The 14,748-nt window shown below is 44.3% G+C and overlaps 1 protein-coding gene across 3 annotated transcripts in view; it reads left to right on the forward strand.

Annotated features, from left to right (window-relative positions):
* Nucleotides 1-5,092: 5,092 nt before the first annotated feature.
* The window catches only part of TMEM255A (transmembrane protein 255A), a 90,897-nt gene continuing 81,241 nt past the window's right edge, over nucleotides 5,093-14,748 (forward strand). For 2 of the 3 annotated variants that reach the window (XM_006872087.1, XM_006872088.1), the window contains exons 1-2: nucleotides 5,209-5,266; nucleotides 12,217-12,359. In XM_006872087.1, the coding sequence (XP_006872149.1) occupies nucleotides 5,209-5,266; nucleotides 12,217-12,359 (201 nt within the window). Of the gene's footprint in view, nucleotides 5,267-12,216; nucleotides 12,360-14,748 lie in introns of all 3 variants that reach the window. The other variant, XM_006872086.1, reaches the window with a different exon arrangement.

Consider the following 14,748-nt stretch of genomic DNA (forward strand, 5'->3'; position numbering starts at 1 on the left):
ATAGCCACCCAAAGAATGAAATATCTAGGAATAAATGTAACCAGAGAGAAAGAAAACTACAAAACACTACTACAAGAAACCAAAAGAGACTTACAAAACTGGAAGAATGTACCATGCTCCTGGATAGGAAGACTTAACATTGTAAAAATGTCAATACTGCCCAAGCAATTTACACATATAATGCAATCCCAATCCAGACTCCAAAGATATTCTTCAAAGAGTTAGAAAAAACAATTTCGAACTTTCTATGGAAAGGAAAGAGACCCAGGATAAGCAAAGCACTGCTTAAGAAGAAGAAGAAGGTTAGAGGCCTGTCACTTCCCGACATATAATAATCAAGTTCTCCAAAATCAAAGGTAAGAGCAGAAATAAATAATACAAAACCAGAAAAACAATAGAAAAAAGGAAAATCATTTAAAATGTAAATTAACTAGCTTGAAATTTTTCTTGGATTAGTTAATGTTGCTATTTCTTTAAGAAAAAAATGAGATGTTGAACTTATCAGAAATTAGTTCTTAGTTCTTTTTCTTATTTTTACCATTCCATAATAGTATGGTTATTTCAGCAACAATTTCAAAATAGAAATACTATCATTTTCTGCATGATTTTGGCAGAGCAGACTGGGAAAAAACAAAGAGCAATACAGACAGAGTATAAAGAAGGTAAAACATATGAGCATGGTGGTGGTGGTTATGTGCTGTGAAGTCGGTTCCAACTCATAGTTTCTGAGCCTGTAAATCTTTACAGGAGCAGAAAGCCTCATCTTTCTCCCGTGGAGCATCTGGTAGTTTTGAACTGCTGACCTTGAAGTTAGCAACCCATAACCACTATGCTACCAGAGCTCCTTTTAAGAAACACTTAGGTATACTCTTTGGTAATTAAAGAAAGTCACAAATAGGAAGAAATCAAGAACAAAGTAAAGACAAGTACCTGTGTCGTTTCCCGATGTGAGGGCAATTTTCCTGTTATCAAAATAATTGAGCAGCCGACAATGGTCAAACTTCTTGGGTGAAAGAATATCTTCAACCATTGTTCTCCTCAGTGAGAATATAGCTGTTTGTGGTACAGGCATTGGGTACTAGGCATTGACCCAAGGCAGTGTGATGGGCACAACTTGAACCTTAATTAGGATGCTTAGATTCATAGAGGTATTCTGTTATTCTCGAGCTCTTCTCTGTCCTTGATCAACTTAAGTCTGGAATCTGAGAAGTGAGTGGTGATACGCTGGATGGGAAGAGACTGACTGGTGTGTGTGTGTGTGTGTGTGTGTGTGTGTGTGTGTGTATGTGTTTGTGAATATTTGTGTGGCCATAATTTTAATATGCATGTGTACATGACATATGTGTATACATGATCCCTCTTCCACTCTATATTCCTAAAATTGGCTTCAGGAAAGCACTAATAATTTAACAAATCAAATTGCACATCAAAAAAAAACATTCAAAAAAAATGCTTTGGCTATTCCCAAGGTGAATGTTACAAACAGAGCACCATCTGGCATTTTTCTAGTGGTCTGAAGACTTCTGGGAAGGGCTCCCATCATTGACTTAAAGAATACAGAGGAGGCTACAGCTCCCTTAGCAAACTTTTCCTGTTGCTATAAAAATAGTTTGCAACTTAGAGCAAAACTGTATGGTTAATTAAGCTTGCAACGAAAATGATTTATTTTAAGGCATTTTAATAATTTATTTTCCATCAGAAGCTAACCAAGCAGTTATATACTGGCCTCCACTTGCCTAAAAGGACTGGTTCCCTCCTTAGTTGGCTTGCCTACTGGTGGATTTTATTATGAGCCTCTTCATATATATAATCCACATGTGTTTTGACATGAAGATCAGAATGAAGCACATGAAAAAAATTCCTCTTTAAAAATGTTTTTAATTGCCAAACTCATAAACATTTTTTCTTTGGAGGAAAGTGGGACTATATGCTGGACTTGGTTGAAATGTGTGTGTGTGTGTGTGTGTGTGTATTTCTTTTAAGTCCTATTCTAGTTCCTCCCCGTATTCTAGCTTCTCTGTCCAAACAAGTACACCATCTCTAGGGAGAAGACTGCTACTATTCTCTGAGCTCCTGCAGCTGCTGCTATTGTCACTGCTGCTGGTCTCAAAGTCATTTTTAACTTGACTGAGTGCCTGCTGTGTTCCAAGTCCCATAAGGCACCCCAAGAATGGTACCAAAGAAATATACAGTATGCAGTTCTTTTAAATAACCAGCTCCTCTAGTACCTTTTACAACCAGGACTCAATTTCCATGCAGGATTCAGGAATATAGATGCTGCATAAAGAAAACCTCACACCAATTAAGAGCACCTCACTAGCTTGTGACTTTGATTATACAGATTAAATTATATATGTTCTCTATGTCAATTGATGGGCAGTGTGTTTCTCTCTAAGGTGAATATGCCTCCTTCTGTCCATTGAAACCAACATGATAATGTTTCAACTTGGAGCTCTGGTGGCACACTGATTAAGCATGCAGCTGCTAAGTGAAAAGTCAGTAGTTCTAAAGATGTAGCAGTCTGCTTCCATAAAGATTCATAGCCTTAGAAACCATATGGGGCAGCTTTCCTCTGCCATATAGGGTCACTGTGAGTCAGAATTGACTCAGTGGCAATAGGTTTGTTGTTGTTTTTAGGTATCTTTAGCTATATGGTGGTGGTTGTTTGTTGGTATCATTAGCTGTATGGTTGCTATAGGGAAGCCAAGCATCTCTAAGGGAATTAAGCAGTCTGTTCTTCAAGACTACTTTCACAGAAACAAAAGTTATTTACAAAACACTGAGAAATTGGTATGGGTTTTAGAGTTCTTCAAGTTAAATATGTGAGCTACTTAGGGGTGGGAAGGAGGAAGAAATAGGTAAACAAGTCTAAAAGATGAGCATTGCAAGAATATAAATGTGCGATTTCATTCTGTCTTTGAGGAACTTATGAAGAGTGACATACACGCCTAGGAAGTTTAAGACACACATCTCTACTCTAGTAAGCATCTTAGCTTTATCTAGGACATATATCACAGATTTCCAAACCACATCTATAGTGTAGGGCTCCTAATAATACCCAACACTGCATTTAGCCTGGCCCCTGGGGTTCCCAATTTCTTTACAAAGGATTTCCTTTTTTAACCTTCAGGAAGTGTCTTTTCTTCCTTTGGAAGGGCATGGGTCTTTGGTTCCATTTCCTGGATAAAGAAACAGAGCCTCACAGCATATTATCAGTCAGAGCTGGAAAGAAACAAGGACTCTCCCTCATCTCATGGAGTCTCAGGAAGAGTTTCATACTAGATTTGGTTTGTTTGACTGTTTTGGTCTGGACCTGGGTAGCCATGGAGAGAAAGGGCCCAGCAATTCTCAGGGTGAGGTGGTTGGACTCCTCACTGGGACCAACTGGCCACCTCCAAACAGGTAAATTCCTTAAGATGCCAGGGCTGTAGGACAGTTTCCAGAGGGTGTTGGAGCCTACTGCTACCCTTTTCCTCATCTTCCACTACCCCCCCACCACCACCACCACCACCACCACCACCAAGCAGATGTCCGGAAGCACTCCAAAATGGCCTCATCTTGTTCTATAGCTGTTTTGAAGATAATGACAAGGTGCTTCCAGCTCAATATCCTGATGGGGGTCCAGAAGAATGGGTCCAAGAAGGAGTTGACTACATTCTCATCTCAAGTTTTCCTCAGCAATCCACAGTGGATTTGTCAACCATGACTTTACCTTAGTAGTTTGAAAGCTACTTGTGTTTTTACCCTGTTGCACCTCTTGGAATCAACTAACTTTTAGGCTTTGTTATTGTTATGTGCCGTGGAGTCGGTTCTGACTCATAGCAACCCTGTACAGGGTTTCTGAGGCTGTAAATCTTTACGGAAGCAGAAAGCCTCATCTTTCTCCCACGGAACAGCTGGTAGTTTTGAACTGCTGACTCTGAGGTTAGCAGCCTGATTTGTAACCAGTAGGCTTACAACATGCTATAAAGAGTCCTGCTGTAGCGCTGCAGGTTATTGTGCTGGACTGCAAAGTTGGTTTGAACCTCAAGGCTCAAGCTCACCAACCACTCCTCAGAAAGCTTACACAGGGTCACTATGAGTAGGAACTGACTCAACAGCACTGAACAACAGCAACAACATCATAAAGGGTAATATTTCTTTTCAGCTGCCATTGTAGGGCGAACACTGACCTGGAGACAGTAGTTTCAAGTCTCACCTCTAAATGGCCACAGGAAATTCCCATCCTTTCTCTGAGCCTCAGCTTCCTCTTCCTCAAAGTAGGGTTATTGAGACTTACTCTTCCTACCTCACAAGACTGCTATGAGAAAATGAGATCTTTGATATACAAATACTTTAAATAGTACAAACTGGGGTGCTGATGCAGAGTGGTATTTGCTTTTGGTGTATCTCCCTTGAGTTCTTTGGTTCCAGAATTCTCAGATCTGGTGAATCAGGCTATGTTCTCTCTCTAGCTCTGCATGATTTTATACACTCTGCTCACATCACTTTCCAGCCTTCATCTTCCTAGACTAAAGAGCCTGCATTTGTTTAATCTATCTTCATATGGCAGCCCCTTCTTACCCTCCCCTCCCAATCCTCTTGATGATAGAGTGACCCTTCTCTGGAACATCTCCAGCTCCATCATGTCATTCTGGAAGCACTAAGACCAGACCTGCACAAATATATATGTGTGTGTGTGTGTGTGTGTGTGTGTGTGTGTGTGTGTATGTGTGAACCTTTGACTCTGCCCGCCGCTCCCCAGTTATAAATCCTAGAGCAGGAGGCTTGTCCCCAAACACTCTCTCCAAAGTAGGGAGAAAGCCAGTCAGCCCAAGGCTGACATCTCCCCCTGTTTTCTCTGCGCAACCCTGGCCCCAAGGGGCTAAAACAGCTCTCTGTCTGGCTAGGGAGGCTGGGAGGTGGATAACTAGGATGGAGGGGGCCAAGAAGGTGGGGGGAGGGGGAGTGTTGCGCAAGCGCAGGCTGCTGCAAGGACCGCCTATGCTGCTGCCTCCCAGAGCCTAAGAAGGCAGGGAAGGAGGGAGGGAGCAGAGAGACAGGGAGGGGGAGGCGGCACTAGGGCTGCTGCTTGCTACCAGAGGCTGTCTAGCTCAGCTCTCCGAGGACTGGAAGAGGCTGCCTCAGAGTAGGATGCTCTGAGAGGTGCCCTGAGCGGGTGGGCAGGAGTAGCAGTTTCAGGGGCCAGGGCACACGGCAGCTTTCACCATGCATCAGTCCCTGACTCAGCAGCGGTCGAGCGACATGTCCCTGCCTGATTCCATGGGTAAGTCTAGCCTTCTGGACCTCGAGCGTCCTGCTGCCCAGGAGCACGAAGCTGGGCCAGTGGAGGGGGCGCTCGCCCCAGTACTTGTGGGGTGGACTAGAGCCCCAGGGAAGCGGCTGGGCGGAGGACAGCACGCAGGGACCTAAGAGCCCTGCTGGAGACCAAAGTATCCCTGAGCAAGAGTGTGAGTGTTTGTGTGCGTGCCTCACTAGACTGGCCATAAATATCAGTTGTCTGAAGATCAAAACACTTCCTTGCAACCTGCGCCTTCGCTTGCCAGTGGATGCTCCCTCTTTGCAAAGTCCGCATCAGTTCTAAGGACTCAGAACTAAAAGAACATTAGAATGACCAGGGTCCTGGCTTCCTCATCCCCTCCAACTCTCTGGAACCTGCTCTGAATGTCAGAACTACAGAGGGGTGGGGGCGGGGGGCTGACTTGCACCTTGCTGGATGGGGTGGTAGGGTTGCAGGACCCTGGAGGACTGGGACAACATGGGGAAAGGGAGCGTCCCAGGAAGGAAATTCCTAAGGAATCGCGCCTGCAGTGGCGGGATCTAAAATCCTTGAATTTGATTCCTATCTGACTCCTAATGCGCGGAATGTGCTCGAGTGTGGAAAAGGTAGGGGGCGGGGGCGGGGGGGCGGCGGTGAGAGCTCGAGAAAGAAAGAGGAAGAGCAAGCCCGTGCATTTTCTCAAGTCGCGCTTTCCCTCTCTAGTTGCCAACTAGCCTGATTTGGCTCCACACCTTTTCCTCACCCAAACTGAGGGGACTGCTACCTCCAGGTACCAAACTGGCTGCTCCTCGAAGTCGCTTTTTGGGTAATCACAAGCACAGAACTCCCCAGTCCCCTTCAGCTTCTAGGCACCTTTCCAAGCCCTAGGATTTCACCGCGTGGAGAAATTCATTTGGAGTCCAGGAGAGCGGGAGCGGATGGTCAAAGTAGGATCCCACCTAATCTTACAATTCGCCTAGCTGACACTTTAACCAAATCGAATTATATCCGCCCCCCTCCCCAAATACTTGATATTATGCAAAAGCTCTCCATCCGAATTCTGAACATCCCTTCTGCTCTGGTCGACACCGAGGAATTTGCGGGAACATCGCAAGGATCCCAGACCCGGAGAGCGTTACTCCCCCAAACATCCCGCATGTGAGCTGCCAGACTGGTACCTGCCAAAGAATCAGTCTTAAGAAAATTCGTTCCTGGGAGACCCCAGAAAGTATTTACTCCTGGTTGGTGGGAAGATCCGTATTTCCAGTGCTTTCGCAAATCCGGTATCAGAATTTGCTCTTTTATTTTTAAGGGCGTAGTTATTTGCAAAGTGGCAAATAATTCTCTGGTCCAAGCGCAGCAGTAACGGACTCCCCCTTCCCCCTTCCCCCTCCCCATCTAACAGGCACACACACAGACTGCGCTTCTCACCTTGGCGGGTTGTGGCAGCAGCGCAGCCCTGGCTCCAGGAAGCCAGGCTGCGGCCTGAGGCCTGCTGGGTAGTAGGGTACAAGAGTTCAGCACTGCGAACCACAACCACCTGCAAACTCCGCTTCCCCGTCTTGGACTCGTTTGTCCACAGTGGGGTGGGTAGGGTAGTGGCCCAGGGCTTAAAGCGTTGCCCTTTGGCACATTGCTGTATGGGTTGAGTTAAGATGAAGAGAGTTTTTTCTTGAGGTCCCAGGAGCCCTCAGCCAATCTTGGTGTTTCTGGAAAGAAGCTGAGTGAGCCCCGCAACCTATCTGGACACTGCGGGGGAAGGAATCTCAGATCCCTGTATACGCAGAGCCCACACCATGCATTCTGTTTTTAAGGTCAGCAGGGCACTAGCACATTTAGGTATCAAGTGGTAACTCTGGGTTTCCACAGTTTAGACAGGGAAGCCTCCCTGGAGTTCCCTGGCGCTGGTTCCGCCCAGCCCAAGCCTGAATCTGAGTCTAGGTTACTTAGGAGCTACTCCCACTTAACTCAGCCCTGGCAATGCCACCTTCCCTTGCGAGGGTGAGGGGTGGGTTAGTGTTTCAGCCTCCAAGCTCAACACTTCTGAGGGAATTCCCTCCACAAGCAAGAAACAACCACAGCGAAAACAAGAAAATGAAAACACACACAGACGCCCACTGCACCAAGGTGGCTGCTTACTGAAGGCCTGGGGATGAGGGATTTGTCCAAGGCTTAAATGAAGTAGGAGCTTGGCAATACGAAGAAGCGAATTTGATGTGAGCACCCTTTGGTCCCCTGCCTGCGCCCCCTTCTCCCTTTTTGGCAACACTGCGCTAACACCTGGGCATCTCTACTGCCCAGGACCCTCTTTCCCTCTCAAATAACCAATGTCTAATTTACCTGGAGTTCTGGTTTAATGCGCCAGACTGCAAAGCCCTTTGAAATGCAAGGTTGGCAGTTCAAGTTCACCAATCCCTATGGGTCGGAACCAACTCCATGGCACTTAACAACAACAACAATTTACCAGTGGCCTTGGTTGCTTCCAAAGAATTTACTAATGCAGGGGAAAATGAGGGGGTGGGAGGGGAGCTTCGTCTCCCTTAAGGACATGTTTGAAAGATGGATAAGGCCTTGAGGTTCAATCTAATTACACTGTGTGTACAGCCACCTGTTTCTATTAATGCTCAAGGCTAGGACTTCCTGGAACTCCCCTTGTGCCACAAAGCCTACACTCAGGTAAGGGAATCCTAATTGATTCCGAAACAGCTCGGAGAATTAGCCAGTCGTCAATAATACCACATTATGGACTGGACAGGATACTGGGTCTCTTTCCTTGGTGCAACCCAATAGAGATTACACATCCTATCTTTTCTGTTGAGAGATGTAATCAAGAATATGTAAAAGGTAAAACACAAGTAAGCAGAGACAATAATCCTACCTTCTGTCAGCCCACAACTCGGTTCCTGTCAGATCCTGGACACCTCAGGGTAGTAGACTAGACCCACAATTGCAATTGTAACTGTAACAGTTACAATGAATATACTGATTTCGGTGTCTCGGAACTCAGGGTACATGAAATAATGAAGGGTTGGAATAGAGTGAGCTTAAGCAAGCAAAACTTCCCAGAGGAGGTAAGTTCTAAGCACATTCCAAAAGAAGGGAGGGACTCAGATTCAAAGACCAACTTGCAGGTTGGGGGGAGGGTCACGGTAAGCTAGGGGAGGGGGAAGAACCTGGTAGAGGAAGAAGCTGGTTGTACTTAGAAAGGTGGTGACAGGAAATAATTGGGCACTTCTAGAGTCAAGGTTTCTGGTCTACCGGATTCGGGTGGGGTCGGAACACTGCAGTGGTTCTGCTAAGGATTTCAGACATTCCCACAACTGGTGGTTGCAAGATTTGCAAGGAGTGCCAAGTAGACAGGCTAGTGAGAGATCATGGAGTCCAGACACTAGTTGAATACAAGGCTTTCCGATCGGAGATACCTTCAGGTGTACCGTATTTGAAATCATCAATTCTATGAGCACAGTTGATATACATTCATATAACTCACACACACAGTCTTTTTGATGAGCAGAGAAACAATTGTGAGATGTTGTCTCTTGTTTATTCAACAAGTATGGACAGCGTGGAGTCCTGGTGTGGCACTGTAGGATAAGCACTGGACAGCAAGGTCGGTTTAAACCACAAGGTTGGTGGTTCAAACTCACCAGCCACTCCTCAGAAACCCTATACAGAGTCGCTGTGGGTCAGAACAGACTCAAGGCACTTAACAACAACAACAACAACAATGGACAGCTTACTAACACTGCTAAGACTGTTTTCAGGTACCCACTGCTTTATTGAAGTAGCTCATCCGAATTCTTTGATGTGTTGATTTACTAAATAAAATAGCAATGAAATGGTTCTGTGGTCACATGAACATCAGAGGAAAGACCCAAAACACACACTAGGAAGAACAAGGTTCCCCTTCTCCCTTCGAAAAAAGAAACGACCACAAGAACAATAGCCTAAGGAGCCCCAAGAAACTTTAACACTGTAGTTACCTCTTAAGAGTCCGGGCCACGCACTCAGAGAACAAGTGTGTCTTGTTCTAAGTAGATGTGAATTTATTAAGTCACATTGACACTAAAGATAAACTGAGGGGTGATTCTTCACTTTTCCAAAAGGATTCCCCGCCCCCCGGGGTTTCTTAAAATAGTCAACTCCCCAAGTACAGCTAAAATTAATTTTATTTTACAGGACTGTGATTCTTGTAATGTAAAATAAGAGGTGGTTTGGGGGGATGACAAAGAATAAATATTCAAACGAGTGATGGAAGAGTTGTCTTAGAATTTTACCCAGAGTAAATCCTCTCTGGAGGCAAGGCTTCTGTGGGGCTGTAGGATCCTTGTATGGGTTTCTCAAACAGAATTTTCAATTCAGGTTCTAAAGCAGAGGGAAAAAAAAAAAAGAACTTCAAATGACACCATGTGGTTTGCTGAGTCACTTTTCTGATCCAATTCCTGTGCTTTTAAGAGTTGGAGTGATATTTGCAAAGGATACCCAGGAACTGTGAATAAGATCAAAGGCTAGTTGGCAGGGGAGGAGCCGAAGATTGATGGGGGGTGGGATTCCAAAAGTCATGCATACACACCTTATATGCATACACACCTTATATGACAACCATGTAATCTCTAAGATTACATGGTTGTCATATAAGTGTTGAGACACTTTTGTGTGTCACAAAGATGTTCTGGGTTTCTTCACTCTCTTTTGCCAATTTGGGATGAAGTGGAGGAAGGCTAGAGATGGTGCCAGTAACACCAGAGAAAGGAAGATGAGGATGGGAGGGAATGTTAGTAAATTTATATTAGAACCAATGGAGCCCGCATGGCTTGGCAGGTGGCTAAGCCCTGGGCTATTCACCAACCCATCAACCCACCAGCTTCTCTGCAGGAGAAAGATGAGGCAGTCTGCTTCTGTAAAGATTGCAGCCTTGGAAACCCCATGGGGGCAGTTCTACTTTATCCTCTAGGGTAGATATGCCTTGGACTCAACTTGACAGCAATGGGGTTGGGGGTTTATAGATCCAAGTGGCCAATGCACTGAGAAATAGCTCTCCTCAAAAGGACTTGGAGATTCTGGTTTAGAGACTTATGTGGGGTCCCTCCACTTGAAGAGGAGGGATAATTAGCAGGTCATTGTTCCGGCAAACAGGTAAATGTAAAAAAAGTAAATCCTGCCTCCCTCTATCCCCATCCCTTTTCTCTTCCTTTTTGAGCACCAGATAGCCCAGATCTCTGGCTTCATTCATTGTGTTTATCAACCGTCAGCTCAACATTTGCATTCCTAATAGTGTTTTCATGAACAAAGGGTTCTGATGTCGCAGGTGTCTCAAGCAGTCTTTCATATTTGTCCCCATGGAAGCTGGACTCAGGCCCCACTGGAGAGAAATATTGTTTTCCAACTTCCCTGCTCCCAGAATAAGAAGGTGCCTGTAAACACTCAGGCTCCTTCTACATTTCAATGTAAAATTATCTCAGCATAGTATTGTATTAGAAATGACCTGATGAGTCACATCCCTCACATTTGAAGCTGATGCAGGGGAGAGACTGCCAGCTCCTCCTACCTCCTTTGGAACTCTCAGAAGGAAAGGAACTGGGGAAGGCAAGATGGATGGTGGGGCTGCCCCAGGGTGGTTCTCCTGATTTGTTTCTTCCATTCAGGTAGGGAGAGATGGGAGAGAGGGTGCCAGGCCAGCTAAGACTCTACCCTCCCATCACCACCAGACCTCTTGGGTCTCCTCTGATTGTTTCCCCTCCCTGCTCCCTCTCAGTGGTACAGTCTGGGCTCCTCCTCTCAAAGCTGTTTCTTGAGGGTACAGTGATGCCTCACGAAATGAAGGGGTCTTAGGAACAAACCCAGGTGGCCTCTTGAGCCTAACAAATGACAGCCAAGCCACTTAGGCGGGCTCCCCACTGCTCCATCCTCCACTGCCCCACCCTGGGTCCCCATCTGAAGACCAGAAGATCATAGTATTCTCCATTTGCTTATTTTTATTTGAACTCCTAGATGGTAACTCTCCCCTGGCATTTCCTGTTGCAAGACCCCACTCCCCAGCACACTCCCAGTCAAATGCAGGCAGTCAAATGGTGCGTGATGCTTCTAAAAAATTAAATTGAAAAGCGAGCAGAGATACTGTTTTTCTATCCGACTTAATAAGCCTGTTCTCAGAAAAAAAATATATTGGTTTGCACTATCATGTCTGATAAGCACTGAGGAGGAGAACAGGGTTCTCATCATTTATATTTATGTCACCCTCACATAAGCAGAAATGTGGATAAGTTATAATCCTCCCTATCTATCTCCCCTGATACGTATCTTTGTGGACTAATGACCTCCAAACACTTACTTTATTACCCACATATGTTATGTGACAAATCTCGGCAACACACCATTTTAAAGTTTATACATGAGGTGGCAAATGTCAGAAATAAATCCCAGGACCTAGGCTCAGTTCTGATATTTATCTGAAAATGAAATTTCCTACCTCCCGCTTATGAGAAAACAAAACAAACAAATGAACATACTCTTCTTAGTTGCTTATTGGCTTTTAAATAGTTTCATTTAATACGCCCACACATTCATTTCTCATTTATCATATGCCTTATAAATTGGCCTGAAAAAGCGCTTTGCTGAGTAGATATGACACATCTTTTTTTTTTTTGACACATCTTTTATAGAATGCCAAAAGCACAACAATTTGTTTTGTTTTGTTTTGATGTAATTGGTGACATTTCTTCTCATGTGTGTGCGTTTTCCAAAATGGAAATAACACTTTATTCTAATAGTGACATTTGGTGACTGCAAAAATTTCAAGTGCCATGTCTTCTCCATAATTTCACTCCTCCAGAGGTAACCCCAGTTACCAGTGGGAGTAGAAAAGGGAAGCCATCCTGGTGTATTCTTGCTTGTTCTTTAAGTCCTTCCCATTCCCAACTGAAATGAGCAATTTCTGGTTCTCTGTATGCTTTCAGGAGCCTTCAACCGAAGGAAACGAAACTCCATCTATGTCACCGTGACTTTGCTTATTGTGTCCGTGCTAATTCTCACAGTGGGCCTTGCTGCAACCACGAGGACCCAGAATGTGACTGTGGGCGGTTACTACCCAGGAGTTATTGTAAGTATAGAATGCATAGGTAGATCTCAATAGCTTGCTGGCTACAGAAACTCAGGTTCCACTACATTGAGTTGCAATTCTATTTGACTTTCTAGTATTTGCTATGTTTTCCTTTATCTCTCTATGTTTATATTGAGAGGCAATTCTGGCTCCTTAAGATTAACAGTGAACTGAGAATCAGAAATATCCCAGCACCATCCCTAACTAGCAACGTGGACTGGAGCAAGTCACCTCACCCTTGTGGATCTTAGTTTTCTGGTCTAGGAGATATTACTGACTTGCCGTACTTATGTTAGGCTAAACTCTTGCCCTTTTCTATGTGATAGAAGTTGCCTGATCCTACCTGAAATCAGAGTCTTTGCAGCCTTTACACTGTATGATCAGTCATAAAAAAAAAAGGGGGGGGGGGACAGGGAGCCCTGATAACACAGTGATAAAGTGCTTGACTGCTAACTGAAAGGCTGAAAGGTCAGCAGTTCAAACCCACCAACCACTCAGCAGGAGAAAGGTGTGGCAGTCTGCTTCCATGAAGATTTATAGTCTTCGAAACCCTATGAGGCAGTTCTACTTTATCCTGTAGGTTTGCTATAGGTCAGAATCGACTCGACAGCAATGGGTATCAGAAAAAATACATAGACTACAGAGTTCTAAAATGTATTGCTCTATAAATATATCCACATTCATAAAATGTATATAAAATGGGAGCTCAAAGTTAGATACAAATAGAATAATTTTAATATCTTCACCCTAACACTAGTGTGAAAATTGTCATTAAAGATGGTGGCTATAACTGGATGGTTCACTACAAGATCGGCAGTTCAAACCTACCAGCTGCTCACTGGAAACCCTAAACAGGGTCGTTATGGGTTGGAACCAAGTTGATGGCATTTAACAACAACAACAACATAAACCCTATTTCAAATAGCCCATCAGATATTTAAAATTTCTTTTTGGCTGACTTTCCATCAGATATGATTACATCACCGCTGGTGTCATTGTTTTTTCATCTTGTGCTCACAATGTGGCTAACAAAAACAAGCTTACCTTTGGAGTAGAAGTATCAACTTTGCCATTCTCTTGATGCTGTCTTATGCTTACATCATTAGAGGCATAGTCCATTCATGGGTTTCCCATGGGAATCTTTCTAAGCCACTTGTCCATTTTGTTGGGACTAGTTTGGCCGTTCAAACCCATCAGCTGCTCCTCAGAAACCCTATATAGGGTAGCTATAGTTGGAATCGACTTGATGGCACTTAACAAGTTTAGTGAAAATGGATAATACAATCTGGGCATATGTGTAAAATGCACCACCATCAATCCTTTTCTGCTTGGAGCTTACACTCCTCCCTTAGACTAGCTCATTTGATCTCCTAACATCTAACACCAAGGGAGAGCTTCAGGGCCACTCTGATTCCAGAATATTGGTAACACTGAAGTTCATTCTTATCATTTTAGATAAACAGTATATAGAAAATATGTGAGTTCTAACCTTTCTTCTCATATTCCAATGGATTGTTTTACATTACCCCAGGATATCCCACTTTAGAGACCACTGCGCTCTTTCCACACAAAGTTCCATTTCAGTCCACACATACTGCTGTTGAATTACAAAACCAAACTCTAAAGGTTGAATCATATTTTTTATATCAATTAAATGGCTCTCCGGTTGTATTTGATAGCAGGAAGTTTAGGATGATTCCGTTTTTCTATTTTAGAACAACAAGTAGGTGAGCTGCATTTGGGGGTGGCAGTGGGGTGGTTGTGTTTCTTCTTGTTTTCTTTTGTTTTCCTTTAGGAAGGAGGAGGTTGTCAGAGAAGCAAGGAGGGGAAGGGAAGGGATTAAAGATGGAAGCTTTTCCCAAGCCAGTGCTGGGAATGAAGAAGTCTGTTGCCTAGGTCACTGATTCCACAGCTGGAGTCTGGCAAGTGTTGCTCCTTACACTGACTCCAGGCTGTTGGAAGAAGTTCTTTCATAGCTCTTGAGTTGGCCAGGGCTCCCATCAGCCCAGGGCAGGTGTCCCACGGACACTGTTTGGTGTCCTCTGTTAAATATGTGATGTGAGAACTCACCCAGTCCACTTCCTGTGGTGAGGTTAAAAAAAAAAGAAAGAAAGAAAGAAAGAAAAAACAACCATTCCTCAGCAGAATTAGGTTTTATTTTTAAACACAAGAAAGGAGAGGGGGGAGACAAGGAGGGGAGAGGAAGATTGAATTTTGGTGGCTTGAGAAAGCATTTTATAGGGTCTGTGTGACTTGGTGTGCTTCAAGTTGCACATTTAGTAAAATACGTCGGACTGATGAGCAAATGCTCAAGCCAAAATTCAGACACTTCTTGGGTGAGGGGAAGGCATTTTCCATGTCATGTAAGAGGAAGAATAGTGGCTATGAC

This window comes from Chrysochloris asiatica, unplaced genomic scaffold (assembly GCF_000296735.1).
Source record: "Chrysochloris asiatica unplaced genomic scaffold, ChrAsi1.0 scaffold00183, whole genome shotgun sequence".
In the NCBI taxonomy this organism is placed as follows: domain Eukaryota; kingdom Metazoa; phylum Chordata; class Mammalia; order Afrosoricida; family Chrysochloridae; genus Chrysochloris; species Chrysochloris asiatica.